At 49.9% G+C, this 11,059-nt stretch overlaps 3 protein-coding genes across 3 annotated transcripts; 2 read left to right on the top strand and 1 right to left on the bottom strand.

Moving 5' to 3' along the window:
- Window positions 1–769: 769 nt before the first annotated feature.
- On the top strand, window positions 770–6,020 carry FSUBG_3830 (lipolytic G-D-S-L family; the record flags this gene model as incomplete). The annotated part of the gene is made up of 18 exons (XM_036681754.1): window positions 770–995; window positions 1,044–1,226; window positions 1,281–1,536; window positions 1,668–1,737; window positions 1,787–1,879; window positions 1,935–2,059; window positions 2,113–2,367; window positions 2,419–2,741; window positions 2,799–2,857; window positions 2,905–3,703; window positions 3,768–3,904; window positions 3,954–3,971; window positions 4,018–4,344; window positions 4,399–4,420; window positions 4,469–4,805; window positions 4,856–4,978; window positions 5,030–5,195; window positions 5,250–6,020. 18 exons carry the CDS (start codon window positions 770–772, stop codon window positions 6,018–6,020), a joined length of 4,290 nt encoding a protein of 1,429 aa, XP_036540608.1.
- Window positions 6,021–6,191: 171 nt separating this feature from the next.
- Window positions 6,192–7,913, bottom strand: FSUBG_3831 (maltose permease; the record flags this gene model as incomplete). The annotated part of the gene is made up of 1 exon (XM_036681755.1): window positions 6,192–7,913. One exon carries the CDS (start codon window positions 7,911–7,913, stop codon window positions 6,192–6,194), a length of 1,722 nt encoding a protein of 573 aa, XP_036540609.1.
- Window positions 7,914–8,949: 1,036 nt separating this feature from the next.
- FSUBG_3832 (uncharacterized protein) lies at window positions 8,950–11,057 on the top strand (the record flags this gene model as incomplete). The annotated part of the gene is made up of 5 exons (XM_036681756.1): window positions 8,950–9,320; window positions 9,367–9,946; window positions 10,004–10,061; window positions 10,109–10,332; window positions 10,377–11,057. The coding sequence occupies 5 exons, from the start codon at window positions 8,950–8,952 to the stop codon at window positions 11,055–11,057; spliced, it is 1,914 nt and encodes a 637-aa protein (XP_036540610.1).
- Between the last annotated feature and the right edge of the window lie 2 nt (window positions 11,058–11,059).

Genomic DNA, 11,059 nt, shown 5'->3' on the forward strand with positions numbered 1-11,059 from the left:
CCTGCGCCTTTCCGCCAGCGGATAAGTCAGGAGGCAGACATGACGATCGTAGCACAATAACATTTTCTAAAATTAAAGGCCCATACCTTGATCCCATGAAAAACTGCCGAAACTGATATTCCGGACGCATTTGCCCATCATTACTCGCCGAAGTGAGAGTACAGCCCCCAATTACCAACTCGGTTACAAGTTAACTACGCGCTGTGATAAATACATGGAAACCCAGTTGGCTGTGCGTCCAATCAGAGCTCAACTAGCCTACCATGTAATGTGGATGTTGATACGAGCTTATTGCTAGAACCAACAACAAGACGCTAACAAGGGATCGTGAAACACTGTTGTTGGCTCGACTTACCATTTCGACAGTGGCTTTTCTATAATTAACGGGCCGTGCTGCGAGTCATGCATGATGATCCTTTCGAGTTAGGAAATAACCGACTAATTTTATCCCTCATCTGTTGGTTCTCCCATGTAAAATTCATTTACATGTCACCACGTGGGTCAAATCCGGACTGAGCTTTTCGGCCAAATTGGATCATGAGGTGATGGCTAAATCACGCAGGACTGTGGGGGCCATGCTCAGTGGCCTGGGCGAAGTGCAGATCTTGAAACGGGAACTGGGGGCCAAGAGGAGGAAAATGACAAACCCTGCAAGGCTGACTACCGGCTTGCTAACAATAGTTCGATTGGCACACATAAGAAAATCGCCAAGTGTCTGTATTTACCGTAAGAGAGTAAAACGTTCTATTTGCTTGTAAATCGCATCGTCATGCAGCGTCTACGCTATGCTTTGGCACTTTTCGCTGCTGCTGGCTCAGCAGTAGCACGTCCCTCTCTTGTTGACTATGGATCTATGTCCATGAACAATATCTTCGGCAGAGAAACAACCGATTTCTTCAATCCAGATGACTTGACGTTCATCAAAAAGCTTGCAGCTGTGGGTGACTCATACTCAGCAGGCATTGGAGCTGGAGACGGCTTACACGGCGAAGGCGGTTAGTTTCCCATGTTGGGTTGTTGCAACGAGATTTAACGCGTCACAGATGAGAACTGCCGGCGATATGACCATTCTTACCCATATCTCATCAATCAAGATGAGAGACTAGGCGACGCAGCCAACAGGAAGTTCCAGTTCAAGTCTTGCTCTGGTGCGGTCATCAAGAACGTGATTGAAGATCAGCTCCCTTCGATAGACTCCGATCAGCAGATTATTCTCTTGTCTGCCGGTAAGACTTATAAGTAATCATTAGAGGTGGCAACATCCACTAACAATGTTCCAGGTGGCAACGATGCTGAGCTTGTTAACATCCTGAATCAATGTGTCTATCAATGGTTTGCTTTGAACGACCAGCACTCTACTGTAGGTAAAGTTGCAGAGCTGAAAGGTGAGCCATGGGCCAAGGGATGGGACTGGGATGCTGCGTCTCGCGGCTGTCTAGGTCAGCTCCAATACTCCAAGAACATCATCAACACCGATGAGTTCTCCAAAAGAATCGACTCGATGATCGAGGCTACCAAGAAGAAACTCTCGTCAGAGTAAGTCTTGTCCTGGTATGTTTACCGGATATCTACTGATGCTTTTTCTCTATGTAGCGGCATGATATACTATACAGGGTATGATAGTGCTCGATAAAATATCATCGCCCTTCCGCTAATCTCAGCTGTAGGTATGCCAAATTTTGGAGCACTGACTATGGGTCTGCTTGCGACAAAGTGTCATGGTCAACCTGGATATTTGTAAGTAAACCGTAGCAGTTTACGAGTTCTTCTGACAATTGCTTCAAAGAAATCATACAACATTTGGCAGCCTGCCGCTCGTCTTGAAGAGTTGCGCCGAAGAGAGATGAACAGGCTGGTTGATCTCATCAACGACAAGATTGTAGGTGCAAAGATACATACATTGAAGGACCTCAGTGATCTAACTTGGCTTTTAGGAAGCCGCTGTCAAGAGAGCAGGCGACAAGGTGACATTCATCAACTACGATGAGTATGTCGGCCACTTCAAAGGCCGATACTGCGAAGACGGCGTTGACGAGTCGGTGGTGGATAGCAATACAAGGTGAGCTTTAACACTCTGGAAGTTTCAGTCTTTCCGCAGACTAACTATCCTAGACCGGAGTTGATGTTCTATGAGCTCGATACTTTTGACCCATGGGGTAATAGGCCGTGGAAGCGGAGTACTATAGAGCACCAGAACGGTTCATTCTCCGGTGACATGAACACAATGGCCCGAGCAGCTGAGTTCGTCGCACCAGATGTGACTTTCAGGCAGGAGCACAAGATTGAAGATGATTCTGAGATCCAGGGTCTCCAGGCTGCAGCTAAAGAGGGGGCTACTGAGGATGTGCCGAATCTTTTGCCTGACGGGTAAGTAAGCAGCGATCACGTTTTGTCAAAGCTAATGGCCTCGTGTTCTAGCTATGGCCGTGTTTTCCATCCCCAGATTTTGCTACATGAGCTTATCGCCAACCTCGTTCTTTTCGAGGTCTCCAACCGCCGCATGGAGGACAACGACATGGCTCCGGAACCTCTTCTTGACACATCGGTAGCGCAGTGCCCGATCAATCCTTCTGGCAATATTGTCCTGAAGTACAAGGAGACCGAACCGGGAGAGGCAGTCAAGAAGGGTACCGAGCTGAGGATCCTCCCGGTCGGTGACTCTATCACAGTGGGTTATCTGAGCGACAGGAAGGGAGGCGATGGGAATGGCTACCGTGGGCAATTGAAGAAGGATCTTTCTGGTGAGAACAGACGTGGGCAAGACTGCCATAGAGAGAATGCTCACTAACGTTGACCAGGAGACAAGGTCGTCTTTGCTGGTACAGAGTCATCGGGTACAATGACCGATGGAAACTATGTACGTACACCGACTCACTTCGGACGTTGCGACTGACTCCAGGCTAGGCAGCATGGTCTGGAAAGACTATCCAGTACATTTCTGATCACGTCGACCCATCCCTCAAGCAGCGTCCCAACATCATCTTACTCGCAGCTGGTACCAACGACATGAACCCCAACCATGGCATCTCGAAAGAGGGGAACGATCCAAAGGGTGCTGCTGATCGACTTGGCAAGCTCATTGACAAGATGGTCAAGGCATGCCCGGATGCAACCATTTTAGTAGCCATGATCATCAACACATGTGATGAGAAACAATCACCTGCTACAAAGGAGTTCCAGAAGCTTGTTCCTGGTGTTGTTAGGTCGCGTCGTGATGACGGTCAGCACGTTTTGGCCGTGGACTTCACAACCTTCAAGACGAGCGATCTCCAAGACTGCATCCACCCTACCAACGACGGGTACAAGCTTATGGGCGACTATTGGTACAGCTTCATCCACCAGATCCCCAGCAGCTGGATCAAGAAGCCAGTTGGACCAGACCCCAGCGGCGGTGACGGTACTAATGGCGGTATTGATAAGAACATCCCTGCCCCGGATTGGGGAAAGAGTCCTATTCAGGTCACTTCGAAGAAGACAGTCGCAGATGCAGCAAAGTATGCAACTGGTGGAAAGGACAAGTACGTTACTTGTAATGGCAACCCTTGGTACAAGGGTACCGGAAAAATTGCTCAGGGCGGCGTTGGTAAGAATGGTGATTGGAAGTATCACAAGGACTGGAAAGCCGAGGGTCAAGTTGCCGAGGGACTTGGCTTGGACAATCAATATGTCAGATTGCATGACATGAATGGCGATGGCAAAGCGGGTAAGCATTGATCCTTCACTGTATCGGAATCTGGCGTCGAGGCTGAGACTAATGACTGACCCAGACTACGTATGGATTCATCCCAAGACCGGAGAGATCACCTGCTGGCTCAACAATCTCCCCAAACCATGGTCAAAGGCTGGTAGTAACAATGGTATCATCGGCAGCGGAGTTGGTCCCGCGAAGACTATCTATCTGGCGGTAAGTTCCCATGTAATCCCTCTATTAGCCAAGGCTAACCCGCTGACAGGATATGAATGGGGACGGGGTGAGTAATTCGTCTAATAATAGGCGTCCGTGCTGACTCTCGGTAGATGGATGATTACCTCGTGGTAGACCCAGACAACGGCTCTGTTCGCGTATGGTGGAACTATGGCCCCGATGACAGCTGGGACAACGGCTGGAAATTTGTTCCTGGCGGCGAGATCGCTTCGGGAGTGCCGCATGCCAACCTCGAGACTTTGCGATTCCCAGACATCAACGGTGATGGGCGAGCTGACTATGTCTACATTGGTGAAGGTGGATCACTGAAACATCATCTGAACACTGGTTCTGTCGGAGGACGAGATGTTCTATTCCATGCCATGGGAGGTATCGCTACTGGTGCCGTCAGTGACATCTCGAAGTTGGTATTTGCTGATGTAAGTGCAACGGTACCCAGACTTCAATGCCAGGCTAACAAGCATGTGTGACAGATGAATGGAGATGGCCGTGATGGTAGGTTCTGCCTTGTCGCACGTCATGGCTCTTACTAATGGATGGCAGACTATTTGATCTGGGATGAAGACGGCGGCCTAACAGGATTTCTCAACCAGCCTACTAACAGGGAGGGTGTTCCTCTCTTCGTCAACCAGGGTCCAGCCAAGACCATTGCAGATGGTATCAAAAAGAAGCCAAGCACTATTCGATTAGCAGACATGGATGGTGATGGGAAGGACGACTACGTCTACGTTGGCGACCATGGTGCAATTTCAGTCTGGTATAACAGAGGGACTACCGATGACTCTATGGCGATTGACGGCCTTCGTTTTGCTGACATGGATGGTGATGGAGTGGATGATTATGTCTGGCTTGATCCCAAGACGGGAGCTCCAACGGTTTAGTAAGTCATGCTCCCATATGGACTTTGCGATTGACTCGCTGACAAGTTAGCCTCAACTCTGGAGTCAAAGATGGAGACTCTCTTGGATGGGCATGGAGCCCGATCAATGGCGGCAAGCCAATCGCTTCTGGTGCTGCACCTGCAAACCAGGTCGTTTTTGGTGACATCAATGGGTGAGTAGCTCCAGACTCTGGTAGGCGGAGCACTTGACTGACCAGTAGCAGTGACGGGTTGGATGATTACCTGAATCTGGACCCTAAAACCGGCTTGTTGAAAGCGTATCTCAATTTGGGGCGGGAGTCAGACTGGAAGTTTCGGCCTATAGGCACGATCGCATCAGGCCTCGGGCCAGGGAAGCGAGTGCGCATTGCCGATATTGATGGTGATGGGGTAAGACTCAGGCCGTGATTCACTGAGCGGCTCTTTTATTAATGGCCTTTCTAGCGCGACGACTACATCTTTCTCAAAGACAACGGTGGCACAACCATCTACCGCAACATCTATGGGCCCGATAACGACGGCGACAAGTATGCCCCGATGTCAGACGCAGATGCTTCGGGCATCAACCAATCACCGGACGAGATTGACTTCATAGACATGAACGGCGATGGAAAAGCGGACTATGTCTGGACATCCAGACTCGATGGCAGCGTCAAGGTTTGGTACAATGACTACCCTAAGAAACCTACCTGGCGAGAAGCAGGAGAAGTCGCAGGCGGCGTCGGGACATCTGGCGCAAACATCCGATACGCGAAGCTACAGAAGACGGGCCGATACGATTACGTCGCCGTCGATCCCAAGACGGGAGCTATCGCTGCATGGCTCAATGGGTGCGGCGACCCTGATACTTCCAAGAAGAAGCACAGAATCACTATCGCCCGATATCTCACCACGGTATGGCTCATCGCGGAAAAGCCTGTGAACGAGGACTTCTCTTCCGATACTTGTGTCAAGACAGGAAAGGGCGGAGACACGCGTGGTACTCCGATTTTAAATACAACAGCTGAGGACAAGTTTCCCGCTGCTCTGAAGAGTGGTGATACCATGGAGAAGCTTTATGGCAATACGTGTTTTTATGAGGGTAGTACCGACAGAGTCGGAAAGCTTGTTTGTGATGGTGTCAGTGGGATTAGGTGCTACGAGGATGAGAAGTTTGGGAAGACGCAGAAATGTAGGTTTGGGTCTTACACGTATGCTTTGTACTGCGAGTGGTAGTCAAGCAGTGAGAAGTTAGATGGTGGCACTTGAACATTCCAATCATGGTAGTAAATAGGCGAAAAAAGAGTTTTGAAGCAATCGAGCTCGTCTATATATCATAACAAACAAATCAGATCCTACTCTATCTCATTCATCCAAATCCATGACGATATCCATTCACGAGATATTCTACAAACTAGCATGTGATGCGAGAGGAGAAGCCTCTTGGATTTCATGCACCTCCATCTTGAAGCCCTTGAATCTTCTGGCCGGTAATCTCATCTCAAACATGCGATCAATCTCAATCGCGCTTCTTCCCTTCATCTCAGGAATAAAGAACCAAGTCAGAAGAGTACCAATCAGACAGAGTCCACAGAACAGGAAACCAGTCTTTCCACCAAGAGCAGCCTTGTCCCTACTAAACAGCATGGGCAAAACGACAGCTAACATGATGGAAAAACCCTTCTCAGCGATACCAGCCAGACCCTGTGTGAGAGACCGGAGCTGAAGGGAACTGGTTTCTCCTAGAATGGCATATCCGGCAGGCCATGCACCCATGCCACAGACGACAATGACAGCTGTCATGATGCCTCCAGTTGCCCAAGTGAGAGTCTCACTCCTCCAAAAGCCAGTCACACCCATGGCTCCATAGAGAAGGGTCGAAGCAGCCAACGAGAACAAGGTCAAGCTGCGACGGCCAGCGCGGGAAAGAAGCCAAAAGCCTATACCGTTGGCGAGCATTCCAGCAACTATACCGGCGAGTGTGAACATGATGGCATATCCTGACTTCATGCCCATAGATGTCAAGAAAACGCTGGCGTTGGAAAGTAGTTCCAAACCGAAGAGGGCAGGCATGATAGAAGCCAGTACAACGATTAGAGTCCTTCGACGGTTCGTGCCCTTGAGACAAGACCAGTAGTTGACTGAAGCTGTGATAGCCTTCTCTTCCTCGATGGTTGCCCTGATTCGCTCAAGTGCCCCGTATGGGCTAACTTTGGGTGCGAATAGGCGAGTAGCAGATTTTATAGCTCTCTGTTCTTGGCCAGTTCTGATTAAATGAGCGGGACTTTCAGGCATGACGATGGAAAGAATGAAAGGGCCGAGGGAGAGAATCCATTGTGATCCGAAAGCACCAAGATAGCCACTGCTGTTGTCAATGTCATTGATCAACTTGATAACAATAAGACCAATGAGTTGACCAAGCAATGTGAAGACCGGAAACAAAGCCATGGCCGAACCTCGCAGTGCCGTCGGTGTATTTTCAGACACCCACGTCACACAAGTCGTCTTGATAACACCGACCGAAAAGCCCTGGATCGTCAAGCCAGCAGTGAGAAGCGTGCGTTTCATGTCAAGCGGCTCAGGCATATGCGAGAAGAAAATACAAGCGATGGCAATAACAGAAATAATCGTTCCAAATAACAGCGTGAGTTTTCGTCCAATGCGATTCTGTAGCCATCCGCCCAACAAGCCACCGAGCGCTGCACCGGCGGGCGGGAGACCAAGCCAGAGGGAGAGCCAGTTACCGGGAATGTCCATTTCGCCGTCGATTTTCGATCCGTAGTCTGCTTTGAAGGTATCCACGCTTGCGACGGCGCCGACGATGACAAGATCGTAGCCCCAGCCGATGACGGGAATTGTCATGGCGAGGCAGTACCATGCGATTTTGGGGTATTTCTTTAGTGCTTGGCGAAGTGGCATTTGAGCTTCCTCATCGTCATGTTGAGGTGGCGGGTCTTGTTTTGTGGTTGAGTCCTGGGTAGTAGTTTGGGAAGTGTAGGGGTCGTAAGCTGTGATGTCCTCGCCTTCTTGTGGAATTGTCTGCCATCTTCTTGTTGTTTCGAGTTCGTGGTAGCTTGGTGCGATACTGCCCTCTTGGGGATCGCTATTTTTGCGGTCGTGGTAACTCATATTGACTCTACCGAACTGTGATATCGTTTAGCGATGGGTCAAGATAGTGAACGGTGCGAATGCGAAAAGACAATGGCAAAGGTGGTAATCAGCATCTATAAAGAAGAGCAATCCAGCTCAGACCTCGCATTTCTGGTGGGGGGTCCATCGGACTCATGGTGATCTGCCCTACGGATGTCAAATCGTGGAGTAGCAGTTCTCGCATAGGACAAATCCTTCAGTGGGCGATGATACGCTAATTCTGTCTGTGGACCAATTACGATGGCGCCAGAACGAGGATGAAACAGTGCTTACTTACAGGGCGCAGTCAGCATGGCCCTACGGACTCGGACTAGCAAGGCTTAGGACGGGACAGTCCTTGCGTGCGAGGATGAGGCTGAGCTAGAGGTGTTATTGAAGGTGAGGCATTAGTTCTTTACAAAGAAGTTTTGATCATTTGGGGAAGGTAGTGTTGATTACGATGGGGAAGAGATGCAGTTTTGCAGTTGTGATGCCCTCGTGAAGTTGCTGTGCCGTAGAGGGACAATGGCCACGTAAGATGAGGATTCAGGATGCATGCATTACTCCGTACAACACCATTTTTAGAGATGACAATCAAGCATAAACTGCTCAATTAACCTCCGGCACTACTACCAATTGCCGCTCGTTAGTGTGGTACCGTCGAGATCCGTAGGACCTTATCCCCGTCGGACTCTGAACGATGAATCTGACATGCATCCACCTTGTGGGATCTTGCGAAATCCGCATGATCGAGCGAAGTCCGCTTCGTTGAAAGGACGCTTGGCGATTTTGTGTTGATATGTAAAAGCGATGATTTCACTTGACATGGCGTCAATATCTCAACAAATCATTGATTTAAAGAGTTCAAGGTCGTCTTGACCCGTTTTGTGCATTATTTCCTGGCTCGCCACTGACTTGAAGTCACCATCACCAGTTCCTCAACGCCCGCATTATCACCGAACTTCGCGCCAATATTACGTCGATCCCTAACGTATCACTGCATATCTCGTATCAGTCAATACCCTCCGACTCAACAATGCAACTCGACAACACCGAAAACCCGGAACTCAAGCCGATTTGCCAAATCATCACCCCAGTGGGGATGCTAGGCTACGGCTTTGACGAAGCTCTCACGCACTACGAACTCTCTCGCCTCGTACCAAGCGGCATCCCGACAGCTATTATCTTGGACTCGGGATCGACAGACAGTGGGCCGCAGAAACTGGCTCTGGGATCTATGTCGTGCCCGAGGTCGGCTTATGCGAAGGATCTTGCCAAGCTGCTCCGGCTTGTTCATACGTTTCGTGTGCCACTGATATTTGGATCTGCGGGTGGTGATGGGACGGATGAGCATGTCAAGGCTATGGTTGAGATTATAGAAGAGATTGCAGCAGAGGATGAGAACAAGTAAGTATGGTAGCGATGCCGATGCTATCTTGCTGATGCTTTGCAGGGGCTATGCTTTCAACACGATATCGCTATTCTCCAATATCAATAAGGCAACGATCCTCGAGCGCTTCAAAGAAGGCCGTCTTACCGGTTGCGGGCCCTGCGTTCCACCAGCAACAGAATACGAGATCAATGAATCCCTCCGTGTCGTCGCTCAAATGGGTTACGAACCATTCTTCGACGCCATGACCGCCAATCCCGACTTCGACATCATAGTCGGTGGACGAGCCTACGATCCATCCCCATACGTCGCCTTTTGTGTTTATCAGCTCACACGCCAGTCAAACCAACTCAGCACAGAAGACCTTCACTCCAGGCTTGGTGGTTTCTATCACATGGGTAAGATCTTGGAATGCGGAGGACAGTGTTCATTCCCAAAGTCCCATGGTGCTGTTGCTACTGTCTATGAGAACGGTTTATTCGATGTACGACCGACAAATCCTGAGTCGAAGTGTACGCCGTTATCTGTCGCTGCGCATACGCTGTATGAGAATACAAGACCAGATGTTTTACGAGGGCCGGGAGGGTCACTTCACCTTGAGAACTCAAACTATGAACAGCTCTCTGACGGAAAGTCTGTGAGGGTGAGTGGCAGTGTCTATCGCTCGTCGGAGTCAGATGGCATGCCTTATCAACTCAAGCTCGAAGCTGCACGTATTGTTGGTTACCGCTCTATGTTCATGGGCAGTATCACGGACCGTAAACGCCCCTCCCTCCAAGCTATGACATTGTTCTAACGTTAATAGATATCCTTGTTTCCCAGATCGACAAATTGCTGGCCCGCGTTAGGGTCTACGTCGACCAACAACATCCCGAGATCACTGGCCAATGGAACCTCGACTTCCATGTCTACGGCAAAGACCAGTACACGCAAGCCGGACCAGGTCAACTTTTCATCGTTGCTGAAGCACTCGCACCGACACAGCAACTGGCCAACAGTATTGCCTCTAAGGCTCGAGTGGGAATGATTGTAAGTCTTCCTATCTACCATTAGGTTAAGCTAATGTGTAATAGCATGCACCGTATCCTGGGCAGAAAGCGACTGCAGGCAACTTTGGCTTCGGCCTTGGTGGGCTCATGGAGATTGAACTTGGTCCTTGTGCTGAGTTCTCGCTGTACCATCTCATGGACCTTGAGCCTGGTGAAGAGAGGTTGGCTCTGGGTGGTGATGGGTCTGTGCTTGAGGGGCCATTGCTGAGAGGCAAGATCTCCCGAGTTGGCAAAGGGGCCTTGAACGAGACCAATGGCACCAACGGGCAAATTACTGTGCCTGTGGTCGATATCAAGCCTCCTAGACGGACGAGCGCAAGTCCCCAGTGTTCGCCTAGTCCCCCAAGCCAAGCGATTCAGAAGCCCGAGACACTGTCAGACTTGTGCCGCATTGTCCGTTCCAAGAACGCTGGTCCATACGAGATCACTATAGATGCGATGTTCGCGTCCAAAGAAGCTTATGAAGCTGTCAAATCCTCTGATCTCCTTTCGATCAGCAACATTGCGAAGGCCGTCGGCATCTCAGAGGAAGATATCATATGGATTGGCTTCTTTGACCCTGCTATCTCTTTCAAGGTAACCATCCCCAGAATCCGATCAGGGAAGAAGAAATCTGCTGGCGGGTTTATGGAGAACGATATTCATGGGTCGCAGGAGCACATGGGCCTTGCAAGCCTCAAGCTCCCGGAAGGATTCAACTTTTAGGT

This window comes from Fusarium subglutinans (genome assembly GCF_013396075.1).
Source record: "Fusarium subglutinans strain NRRL 66333 chromosome Unknown NRRL66333_c0000033, whole genome shotgun sequence".
Taxonomy (NCBI): domain Eukaryota; kingdom Fungi; phylum Ascomycota; class Sordariomycetes; order Hypocreales; family Nectriaceae; genus Fusarium; species Fusarium subglutinans.